Source organism: Epargyreus clarus, unplaced genomic scaffold (assembly GCF_041222505.1).
Source record: "Epargyreus clarus isolate Ecla_fem2 unplaced genomic scaffold, WU_Ecla_fem_2.2 ptg000024l, whole genome shotgun sequence".
NCBI classification, from domain to species: domain Eukaryota; kingdom Metazoa; phylum Arthropoda; class Insecta; order Lepidoptera; family Hesperiidae; genus Epargyreus; species Epargyreus clarus.
The window spans coordinates 4,555,632-4,569,322 of NW_027332231.1; the positions used below are offsets into that span (position 1 = coordinate 4,555,632).

Sequence of the window (13,691 nt, forward strand, 5' to 3'; positions counted from 1 at the left end):
CAGGAATTCAGAGCAGGCGAAACAAGTGATGGAGGAATTCATGCAAAATAGTTCATGGCTAGTAAATTCACAATGCTTTATGTTTACTACTATGGCAGCATAATGCTTTATCAATGAAATTATATTCCTGTAACGTCATAATTTGGGGAACATTGCAGTTTTAAGCGTTTAGCAGTGTTTAAGGTTATACAGAAATATAATCGTACTCGTATATTTAAGGACATAGTGTACCTATGTCCTTAAATGACTTTGAGTTCTGGTTTCTTATTAATATAATGTAAACTTGCCAAAAATAAAAATTAATGGCAGAGATAACATAATCTTAGAAAATTATAGTGAGTTTCAATAAATATATATTATTAATTTACTAGCTGATCCGGCAAACGTTGTGTTGCCATATAAATAAAAAAATGTTAAGGGTGAACAACCCTTATCACTTAGGGTTATGAAAAATAGATAGTAGCCGATTCTCAGACCTACTGAATAAGCATATAAAATCTGGTGAAAATTGGTAAAATCGTTTCGGAGGAGTACGGTAACTAACATTGTGACACGAGAATTTTATATATAAGATTACATGTTTTAACATAACTTATTTAGGCATTAAGATAAGTAAAGATCTTTGAAATTCAATACGAAGGACATATTATTTTTTAAGCACCGTAATTAAGTATATGTATTATGTATAGCAAATGAAATTTTTGAGAAGAATATGAAAACCACAAATACATTACTAAAACTTTTTATTAAATTATTTTCAATATAAATTTATATACTTATTATACATATATATGGATGCAAAATGTACCGAACGGCGACAGTGTATATCGCGATTATATTATCAAAATATATGACCGTCGCGAAAAGAAATGAAGCGTTAGTAGTTGCGTACTAAACAACTTGGCCCATAACTCTACAACTACTCTATATTAACAAACTTTGCGCTATTGTTCAGGGCTTTGAAAGACAGACAGTTATTATAGTCATTTCAGTTTACGAGGGCCTGTCACGTGACCATAATGTTAACTAACATAAGGTATTCGTGTATTCGTGGTAGGTTTTTTTTTTTTTTTTTTTTTTTTTATAATATAAGAGTAGCAGACGAGCATGCAGTCCACCTGATGGTAAGTGGCTACTGCCGCCCAGGGACATCTGTAATCAACCCCAGATAGGATTAGGTATTCCTACCTGAGGTCGGCCACAGATGCGCCACTACCCCTGAGGACTAAGCTGGAACGCCTCGGAAAAATCTGTCTCCCTTACCACACCCTTCAAACCGGAACACAGCAGCGCCTAACACTGCTGTTATTAGGTAGAAATAGGTGTGGCGGTGGTGCCGCCGGAGTCGAACCACAAAGGGTTCTACCACCTTCAAATTGTAATTGTAATGGATTGTAATGGTATGTATTCGTTGTAGGTATTCGTGGTATTCGTTTGTAAAGACCGACGCAACGCAGAATGCAATAACTGTGGTAGTTACAGTAATTATAGGCTAACTTTATGCTCGAAATTTAACATGTACCATAAATAAATAGTTTTTGATTCCGCTTTTAATGTTATTTTGATCTAATAATAATAATTGTATTTTACAGATCTGTGTCAAATATTAACTATGTACCTTTTTGACTTGCTTTTCGAGTCCAGTTAATAACAAAATAATAATTGTGTTGATATAAATTAATTTGGGGAAATATTGCTCTTTATGCAGGGTAATTAGTGCCATCACAGTGTAACTAAACTGCATATTATTTTAAAACTGTAATTAATGTTAGTTTTAATCTTCTTGGATCGCTTTTGTAAAGCGATCGGCAGTGTACGAAACTGAGTACTGTTGGTTGTTAAACTGTGAACGAAGCGGTTCCTTTGTGCGAACTACACCGGAATGTAGCAGTAGCAAGTGGGAATGCGATTGCCTTGTAATGACCGAGTTAGAGTGTGTACTGAGGCAAGGGTACATCTATTCGTATTTCTAAAGTGAAGTTTTGGCGTTTTGGTGAAAGGATGTGGATGCAAGCTGACATATACATGATGCGACCATCTCAGCCCTGAGGCAACACATCAGTGATTGGTTTCAGGTAGGATAAATATTATATATTCGGAGTACCAGCGGCTTTGCCCGCTTTTTGTTAAATCGTAATAAAGTATAGCCTATAGCACTCCTGAATAATGTAGCTTTCTGGTTGTGAAAGAATTTTCATGATCGGCTCAGTATTTCCGAAGATTAGTCCATACAAACAAACAATCAAAGATTACTTTACCTCTTTATAATATTTGTATATGGATTAGTGGATGGATATGGAGTTGGTTACAGAATAATCTTATATATAAGGTGACCAGCTTAGTTCTGAGCATAGCAACGTATCAGTGATCGGCTTTAGGTAGGTACGAATATTCTATATGGAACTAGCTAACCCGGCATAAGGGTGAACAACTCTTATCACTTAGGGGTATAAAAATAGATAGTAGCCGATTTTCAGACCTACTGAATATGCATATAAAATTTGGTGAATATCGGTAAAGCCGTTTCGGAGGAGTATGGTAACTAACGGTGACACGAGAATTTCATATATAAGATTATTTATAGAAGTCCAATCGCGGCAGTAACCATTTACCACCAAATAAACTACATGCTCGTTTGAAGGTGGTGGTAGAACCCTTTGTGGTTCGGCTCCGGTGGCACCGGTGTTTTGTTTGAAGGGGGTACTAAGAGAGAGAGTTTCTGAGACGTTCCAGCTTAGTCTTCAGGGGTAGCAGCGCATCTGTGGCCGAACTCACATATTTAATACTATCTGGGTTGATTACAGATGTTCATGGGCGACCGTAGCCATTTACCATCAGGTGGACTGTCTACTACTCCTATAATATAAAAAATAGAATCAAATTATTGATTATTTTTCTTCAGAAGTAATATAAAATATTAGGGCGCTTCTTCATTAGGACGACATGACACCTACGCAACTGACATAATCGTGTCTTTATCTTTATCATCACTGTAACATCTTAATTAGACTTATTGTCACCTGAGAACAACAGTAACATAGGCTAATATTTTATAGTCCGCCACAAAAATCCTAAAAAAGAAAATCCAAATCGAATATCTGACGGATGTATAGTATTTTATTGTGTTTTTTGTTTTCTAGCTCCAGTTTTAGTCATAATGATTTCCAGTAGACCCATGAATATAACCAAAATATTGTTTTAGGCAACTGATTTGAATTTTCTTAAATCACCTGTCTGATATAGGTATGATATTTTTTAATAACTTTAATAGAATGTACGAAGGGTTATATTACGAAAAAGTAGATCAGATAACCTATACTTTGTATTGTATCATACAAGTTTGTTTAACCCTATGTACGAGTCGCAACAAATATCTCCCTGGAGGCTTCACAAAATAAATGCGGTGGAGCTCAGCGTGATAATGTAGTAACTGCACTTACAGCTTTATGACCACTCCGGAGATTAGACCGGATACAGTTCCGTAATCCGATTTGCTCTTTAGGAACATAAAATAGACGAAGACTACACTGCTTTGAATAACAAAATAGGACATACGCGTAGATAAGACAAGGTTTTTTTTTTTCTTATAATATAGGAGTAGCAGACGAGTGTACAGTCCACCTGATGGTAAGTGGCTACTGCCGCCTATGGACATGTGTAATCAACCCCAGATAGGATTAGATATTCCCACCTGAGGCCGGCCACAGATGCGCCGCTACCACTGAGGACTAAGCTGTAACGCCTCGGAAACGTCAAGTTATTGACGTAAGACCATATATCGCGAAAGGCAACGCTGCATCACACCAGTGATCATCAACCCATTGCTGGACATAATATCCCATCCCGTGCTATTGATGGGTACGGTTCGACTCTCAGAATGAGAAGAATTAGGCCATAGTTCACCGCCCCGGCCATGTGCGGATGGGTAGACTTCTACCTTTCTAATACACATACTCAGTCCACAACGCTGGCAAAGTGAGAATTGGTAGACTTAACACGCCCTTGAGAACTTTTTTACTCAAGAAATCTCGGGTGTGCAGTTTTCCTCACAATGTTTTCCTTCGTCGTGAACGCACGTAACTTGAAAATTAGACCGGTACCCTTACCATGAGTTTTTACGTTTTGACAAATATGACTGTTTTGGTATTTGTTTACGTACCCGTGTTTGTTTACCCATACTATTTCTAATCAGCGCCCCTAGCACTTGGAAATTGTATGGGCCAATACGTAAACAAATACCAAAGCAGTCATATTTGTCGAAACGTAAAAACTCATGGTAAGGGTACGGGATTTGAACCTCGGACGCTCCAATTGTGAGGCAGACTTTCAATCATTAGGCTATAATTGCTTACCTACATTTACAGTCCAAATGTGAAGTCAAATAAACGGTTCTTAAAATACGAAATATAAATCCTACTCATCTTTATCTAAAGTAACTATTACCTATAACAAAGTAGTACTAACAGGTAGTCTCATAGTGGCTTGGAAGATTATTCTTTAGCCGGTTCCATAATCGGATTTGTTCTCTGAGCACATAAAGTGAAGACTGTTTTCGCTACTATATGGAGAAAATGTTTGCGGCGGCGGAAGAATTACTTCGAGCTTTTCATTTATGTCCCATTATGTTTTCTAGGAATTTTCGTATATAAAGACAAATGAAATTGAAATGTTTGTCTTGATTCAATAATATTGTTTTTGTTTTACCCGTCTAACATTTATTTGGCGTGATACCTATTTTTCTTTTTGCTGACGAGAGGGAAACCTTCAAAAGGTACCCGACCTTTTGAAGGTTTCCATCGGTCCATTTTGAAAGTTATGTGGGACTTTTACACTAAAAGCACACGGTAGCCGTCCTCGGCGTTTGGTGGAGAACTCCGGGATCTCCAACGGAACACAACCGAAGTCCTCCTAACGCGATGCCCTTGTATCGGGCTCTGCCCTGGGAGGGAGCAATTTACGCTCCTCTCACATCCCCTGGTGATTACAGCGATATGCGACTACACAAAACTGCTGTCCTTCCCGGGGTCGCTTGCTGGACGGTTTCAGCTCCCACTCTTGCCGCCCGCAACCCTGGAAGCCCCTTTTAGTCGCCTTTTACGACAGGCAGGGGATACCGTAGCCCTATTCCGGTTCCAGGACTACAGGGACTTTTTGTGATACCTACAATCATAGAAGAGAAAAGCAAGCTTACAATGATATAAATATGACGTATGTATAAACTCTTTTAAATCTGTTCAGGCATTTTGTATTTATTGCTGTATGGGATTATCTTGGAAACGGTTGAAACCATTGTAACATAACTTTCATGTAAAGATAAAGGCTTCACAGCTACTTATATGTGTGTCTGTGTCGCAGACAACTAGCGTAATCATCATAAGCGTAAGCATTTTTTAATTAACAGCCTACCCTTATTACTAAACGCGGCTATACCGCTGTGATATATGCATTTTAAGCTTAAAATAATATCGAGTATAAAATCTGCGATTTTTTTTGAAAAATTATAGCTAAGAATGCACTTATACAAGGTTTTGTGAGTACGCGGAAGAAATGTAGAGACGCCCTTATCAAAATTTTCTTTTGTGGATAACGAAAGACATTGTTATTCAGATTTAGGCATGAGGTCAAAGGGTTCATCTCGAATCCTATTAAGGGAAGGATTACCTTTTGTGTTTTACCATCTTATCGAACTTTGGTGTTCCTAAGCACTGAGACAGCTTAACAGATAATCTTTGTGTCGAATATGTCGAACATAATAAAAATATAAGTATTAGTAGTTTGCCAGATACAATTAACTATGTAAGTATGTTATATATAGTACACGTCAACTGACATATTAAAATAACAACAACGACAACAAGCACCCATAGCCACAACAACAAGCAACAACATACAACCATAAACAGAAAATGTTTGAATTTATTTGTAAGACCAGGGATCGAACGCGGACCTCTGCAACGCGGATGAGTTGTTTGAACATTGTGCCACGTACAGTCTAGTATGAAAAGTATTTATCTTGAGAGCAACGTTGATTGTATCCTTGGAACCATTTTTTAATTATATTTTAAGTCAAATAAATTAAGAACCTTAATTGAATTAACGATCTCCCGTGGGATTGCTTTTTTTGGTAATTAAGTTACATGCCTGCCTGCCTTACATTTTATGACTTTGCAATGGAACAATAAAGGTTTTGGCCTTCGAAATTATATGGAAAGCGATAATACCACTTAGTTCTTAATATATATATATTTTTTTAATTTTTTGAGGTCTGAGGAATTTTTTGAGTTTTTTTTTGAATTTATTATGATGCAGTTATGATATGATATCTTAATATATCTGTCTTCGTCATATTTACAAGGGAGTTTGCGTGATAGCCTTTCCAGTGACAATATTATGAATTGTATGAAATAAAACAAATATCGGAAATATTAAAATAGGACAAAGACAAAAGGCAAGGCAAAAATAAGCATTTAAAATGTAAAATTTATCATCATCATCTTCATCATCAACAACCTATTACTGTCCCACTGCTGGGCACGGGTCTCCTCTCACAATGATAAGGATTAGGCCATAGTCCATCGCGCTGGCCAAGTGCGTATTGGTAGACTTCACATACCCCTTACATTTTTTATAAATCTCTCAGCTATGCAGGTTTCCTCACGATGTTTTTTCTTCACCGTTTAGCAAGTGACAATTAATTTCTAATACGCACATTACTTTGAAAAATCAGAGGTGCGTGTCTGGGATTTGAACCTCGGACCCCTCGATCGAGAGGCCGAGTTTCTTAAGCACTAGGCTATCACTGCTTTAATTATAAAAATAAGTAAAATTTATATCAATTTATTATCATTGAGGAGTTACTCTCTGGAATATAATTATCTTTCCATGTTTTCGCTTCTTGATTTTTGATAAAAGACCCCGCGGATCGTAATAAAATTATTTAGGTGCTGTAGCAATGATATAATTAAAATAATCTTAGACTAATTAAATTGCTACAGTAGTTTATAAAGTTAAAGTAAAGTACATAAAGTACTTATATGATTCCCACGGATGTATTTATTTCTTTTATCGATATTATGTCTTTCTGTATGTAAATTAAATAATTCACCAAGTATTAGTCGAACTCGCACATGGAGGCTTCCGTACCAATAAATGTTCACTATTTTTTACTCCTTTTTATTCATTTTATTATTTTTAACAATACTTAGTTATATGACACAACAATAGATGGCGTTAGGGTGATGATGAATAATACGTAAATTTTCAATAATACCTAAGTATTATTTGCCCCACACAAAAATAGATGGCGTATGGAAGAATCCTTTGCGAAAGCGGTAGGATCCTTTATCGTTCGTCTCATAAGGACCATTGCTATGATGACCATAGGCGGCAGTAGCCACTAACCGTAAGGTGATAAAGATGCTCATTTGCTATTTCTATAGTTAATAAAAAGTTATTCTCTTCAAAAATTGAAAACATAAATTTCTATTTTATGATACTTTTTCAAACTAGCACATACAATGCCTTTGGCTATAAAGTATAATACAGTATTAGCGTAAAGTATAACGAGGCGACCTCGGTTATTTAATCCTGTGACATGTCTCCATTTTTGATAAAATATGCACGTTCCAATTTGAGCGTACATCACAGTCCATTAAAAGTTTGAGTCAATTTGACTTGGTTTTATACCTTCCTTTTATCCGGGAGGATAATAAAATATTTTTTTATTTATTATTCATTGAACTTTATTTTCAGTATAAATATTGGCCTCGTTCTGTAGTTATTATTGTACAAGGTATACTTTTTCAAATATAATGTAGTTTTAAAACAAGATACTTTGATTTTTTTAATAATATCGCACAATTAAATGACTCTGACACGTATCCTTGTCTATGGCATGGGACATAAAAGAGGAGAAAATAAAAAGTGAATTAAGCCAAAAGGACAGAATCCAAGGCCGTGAAATCATGAAAAAAACGCAAGAGACTTGTCACTTGTCAGTCTTGTCACGTTGTTACGCAATTTTCCCGCGCTTTACACCACATGTTACGTACATGAAAAATTCAAGCATCGTTTAATGAATGGCTTTTAAAACTATGAAAGGGGAAAGTGTTGAACTGGCTTTCATGTTACGTTGAATGTCTGATTTTCTTAGAGTTTACTGCAATTCATAAAATAAAATATAAATGAAATTATGTAAGTGCTTATTAATTTTTTTGTAAGTTTCGAAATAAACCAATTATGGTTGGTTACTTTACTGATAATTTATATTTCAGGTATACACATATAAAAGTGACGTGTATTTTGTTTACTTAACGCATAGATTAGTAAAGATTACTCCTAACAAGAAAGTGTAACCTTTTGACAATTGTCACTGTCAATTATTTTCGTGTTTGAAAAATATTAAAAAATGTAGTTTTTAGATCATTTACGAATGAAACGATATTCTTCGCACTTTTTCTTCTACTTCGTGTCTTAACTCCGCATGTCGGGATTATTCCGCGTAAATCACACCATGACAGCCATTAAATGACTTAGACGGCTGGCAGAATTGTCAGCCGTCTAAGTCATTTAATGGCTTCCTTCAATTACAAGGCGGTGAGATACTAAATACTTATCTATGACTAATCGGTTAAATAAAAATTACACAAAAAAATATAGCAGGTCGAAAGAATGGAAGCCAGTCGGCGAACTGTGTTGTGTATAAATAAAACTGAGGCTTATTTGAAAATTACAGTGAGCGGAGAAAATTAACCGCTGTTCCTGTTTAATATTTGGAATGCTTTTATAGCGACTTTCCCTATTTTTGGACGTTCGTATAATAATTTACTGTCATAAATTTTCGGCCGTGCTATATGACCGATATAGTCTTTATTTATTTTCATTAATTTAATGTAGAAAATATGTGTATAATTATGAGTTTGATGTTTTTCTTTAGTCATAATAATTGTACCGCTAAAAATAAATCAAACCAAATGAAATCCGTTTTAAAACCATGAAATCCAAAATAAAGTTGGATTTATAAGGAAACACACACACACACACAGAACACGTGCACTTCAAGGAAATCAATTATTAAATAATAAGTTTTTGTGGTTTTACTATTTTTACTCGGATCGTAGTAATAATCTTAAGTAAACTTACCTCTTCTTCACGACAGCTATGAGTACGATGTGCTGAGTGTTCTTCAATCCACGTATCGCCCTGAAACAAAGATACATAATGTTATTAAATTCTATTAATTAAAATTAATCTTTATAATTTTTAACCGAATCCGAAAAAGGAGGAGGTTACTCAATTCGACCGTATATATATTTTTTTTTTTTTTTTTTTATGTTTGTTCGGCGATTTTTTCGCGATGCCGCGACCGATCGACATGATTCATACACCATTGTATGCGGCTAGTTTCACAGGGGGTCCCATTTCGAGGAAATTTGAAAATTTCTGCCAGTTTTCCCGGAAAATTGGAAAAACCCGATTTCATATAAACTTGAATAAGTCGAGTATTTCTTAACCTATTTTAATTTTCTTTTTTTCATATGAAAGGGTGTTTCGTTGCGGTACTTTCCTACCTTAACATTAGTACGCTCTGATGATTAGAATTTAAGTTATGGGGTGGAACTCATCATCACTACCCCTGCTTTTTACATATTTTATGACAACTTACCTTCTGCCCACTCAATTCTCATGAAACTTGAAATGAACATTGAGTGTCTAGGTTATCATGATATGATGGAAAATTTGACCTTCAACTCTTCAACCCTGGTAATGCAGAAGTGCCTCCTGCCTCAACCATACAAGTTAGGCATTTGGAACTTATGGATATTTAATAAAGTCGATAAGTTGAGATATATGATGGAAAATTTGACCTTCCACTCTTCAACTCTGATAATGCCGAGGTGCCTCCTGCCTCAGCCATACAAGTTAGGCATTTGATGCTTATGAATATTCAATAAGGTTGATATGTAGAGATATATGATGGAAAATTTGACCTTCTACTCTTCAACTCTGATAATGCAGAAGTGCCTCCTGCCTCAACCATACAACTTAGGCATTTGGAGCTTACGAATATATGATAAGGTCTTTGAGTAGAGACATATGATGGAAGATATGACCTTCAATTCTTCAATCCTGATGATGCAGAGGTGCCTCCCATGTAAAGTATATAGATTAGACATTTGTTGTAATGAAGTAGCTAGACAGAGATATATGATGAAAAATTTGACCATCAACTCCTTTTTCTTTTCTTAACTATTGAATTAAGGTAAATTGGACCGGTTCACTCGCAGAGTTTTACCACCTAGTTTGATTTATTAACTTATCTGTTCCTACCTAACCTAGCCAATAATTAGTATCTTATAAAGCTCCGCCACTTATTTTATAGTGTTTCGTATTGAATTGGTTAGGTTAGGTTGGAACATATAAGACAATATGAAACTAAGCGAGAAGGGCGCGGCAGCGCCCTGCGAGCGGGTGGGTCCAATCCGTATCTATTCAGACCTTACCTTTATTCATGATCACATTTATACAATTTTACATAATATTAATACAAACGTTAGCATATCATCACTAAAAAGGGTGCTCATATTGGACACGCTGTTATCAAACGAAATATATTGAGCGCCGACTTCAGAAATATGTACTAAACCAACATTTATTTCAATTATTTTTTACTTTGTGGTGACATAGAAGTCGGTTTTATTTTTTTGTTAAAATTTTTTTTCGTTGTGTGAAATGATGTTTGGCTATAAGTGTATATATAACCAGTGAGCTTACTGATTAACATTTAATACGTAGGTAGTAAACCTAGTTGTAGTTAACATTTAATATTTATTCACTAAGCAATTATGGATATCACACAAAATTGAAAAAAAAAACTTGAATTTTTAAAATATCATTGAAAATTTAAAGATTTAACACGAGCGCAATAAATGTAAATTAGAGACCACATGGGCAAATGGAATTTAGGATCGCCCAGGACTGACCCGATGCCAACGATGACCTGATGGCGCAGATTACAGGAGGTATCTCCAAAATATTGTCTAATTATAGTTTAAAATCTAAAAACAATGCTAAAATCGCACAAGGAAAATCGTTTATCCTGATTCCTGACGATCCTGATGAGTTAAATGGGTTAAAATTATTTAAATCGTGTATTGTCATCGGTTCTTGATAATTGTTCAAAATTTTTAATTAATCGGACTGTTCAAAGTGGGTGAAAATCGAGTTCAAAGATTCCGTTACATACATACACAGATACAACCTAAGCTAATAAAAGCGTGTTAAAAAGCGTAGTAAAAATAAAATCTGATTTCAGTTTCGAAAATTTAATTCACTGCAACGTATGTACACAGTATTTTATCAAATTTCCGATCTCTCGTCACGATTGGAAAGTTTGTTTTACATTATGTTTGGGCACTCACCCCTTTCAACTTACATTTATTCTTTTATCTAGTTTGTCAATAATACGTGACAGGAATATATTAATTCACTATCCCTTATTCACGAATTTCCATTCATGTAACATCCACTGTCTGAAAGGGTTCCTTTTGTATAAGAATATTTATTTGATGGAAGAACCCTCTGTGGTTCGAAGCGGCACAACCGCCACATCTATGTCTGCCTAATAACAACAATGTTAAGCGCTGCTGTGTTCTGATTTGAAGGGTGTGGTAAAGGAGACATACTTTCCGTGGTATTCTAGCTTAGTCCTCAGTAGTAGCGAATCTGTGGCTCAGATAACCTAATCTTATCTGGGGTTGATTAAAGGTGTCAAATATTGAGTTATTAATGACGTGCCTTAATCAAAATTGACTGATTTTTACTACGCGTGTTAACTAGAAAGGTGGGAAAATAGGAATTTGTTTATTTTTCGTCGTGAAAGATACGTACTGACGAAAGTGTTATGGATTAAATTATCCGCATATCGTTCAACTCTCCGCCAAGAACAATATTTTTAACGTTACCAACTCGGATATACTTAGTCTTCTAAATTTGTACTAAAAGTGCTTGTAAATATAATATCACGTGTAATCATTTCTGAGTGGCTCCTAGTGTTGAAATATGCTAATATTTTGACAGACACCTCTCAACTTCACGCGCTTCGACCGTGTCTGAATTCCCTCAACGTTATTTTCGGTACAGTCAGCTCGAGAAGTAGATGAACAAATTAAGATTTAAATATATATATATATATATATATATATATATATATATAATAGGACTAGCTGGAACGCCTCGGAAAATTCTGCCTCTCTTACCACACCCTTCAAACCGGAACACAGCAGCGCCTAACACTGCTTTATTAGGTAGAAATAGGTGTGGCGGTGGTGCCGCCGGAGTCGAACCACGAAGGGTTCTACCACCTTCAATATACATATACAGCATGCATAAGTAGGTAAACACAACCGAAGTTATTTATACAAACAAAATAAACATTTCATATTGTTCAGCTACATTAGAAGCGGATGATGGTAAGCTACTTTTGCACAATTTGATGTTCAGCTACATTTGACTCGTTAATGTTCATCTAATTTTGACGCTTTACGATGTTCATCTAATTATGATGCTAGTCGTGTTTAGCTACTTTTGAACGCTTGCGGTACAAGTATTTTTGAGCCCTGTTCATCTACTTCTGGAGCTGACTGTACCATGAAATTATTAATAATAACTTTCAGCGAATATTTTTTGAATATGAACAGTAAATTTCTCGGAATCCCAAATAGCATTTGATATCATTTGATCTGGAAAATAATAAATGTTTTTTTTCGTAAATTCACTGACGAAATCTCGGGTGAAATTCTGTGTTGCTCATACAATGTTAGTGTCCTGGACTTAAAATCTATACGTAGATACACCATCATATAGTGCTACAATCAAAATTTCTATCACGAGTGAAATCACTATTTTCATATCTAATTTCGCTAAAACTCAAAACCTGGCCTTTGCCTGCCTCTATCAACTTTTTAAGGGCCAATGCTGGACTCTGAGCTTTAGAATGACACCTTTTTTTTGTTTACGAGGTGGAAACCTTCAAAAGGTACCCGACGACGTGGGAGCGAGCGAGCCGGGTTATGTGAGATTTTTACTGCACTATCCTCTCAAACCCACCCCCCTGATGGCCATCCTCAGTGCTTGGTTGAAGACAATTGGAGTCCTCCGAGCGCCATGCCCCTATCGGGATCTACCTGGGGGGAGCAGTTTACGCTACTCCCACACACCTGGTGTGGCCACCCACACCGACGTCCTTCCTGGGGTTGCTTGCTGGACGGACGAAGGCACGAATTTCCATTCATGTAACATTCACTGTAACAGGTATAGGTACAGGTAACAGGGTTCCTTTTGTATAAGAATATTTATTTGATGGTGGAAGAACCCTCTGTGGTTCGACTCCGGCGGCACCACCGCTACACCTATTTCTGCCTAATAACAGCATTGTTAAGTGCTGCTGTGTTCTGTTTTGAAGGGTCCGGTAAGGCAGACACACTTTTTCTGAGGCCTTTCAGCTTACTCCTCAGGTGTAGCGGCGTATTGTTGTCAACTTCAGGCAGGAAATTAATCTTATATGGAGTTGATTACAGATGTCCATGGGTGGCAGTAGCCACTTACTATCAGGTGACCTGCACGCTCGTCTCCTACTTATATATTATAAAAAACAAAACCACAAACCGAAACTCGTATTATTTATGTGTATG

General features: G+C 36.0%; 1 protein-coding gene across 6 annotated transcripts in view; it reads right to left on the reverse strand.

The window, feature by feature from the left end:
• Pde8 (phosphodiesterase 8) overlaps positions 1–13,691 on the reverse strand; it is a 286,786-nt gene that overhangs the window by 39,968 nt on the left and 233,127 nt on the right. For all 6 annotated transcript variants that reach the window (XM_073086216.1, XM_073086215.1, XM_073086218.1 and 3 more), the window contains one exon: positions 9,142–9,201. In XM_073086216.1, the coding sequence (XP_072942317.1) occupies positions 9,142–9,201 (60 nt within the window). The remainder of the gene's footprint in view (positions 1–9,141; positions 9,202–13,691) is intronic.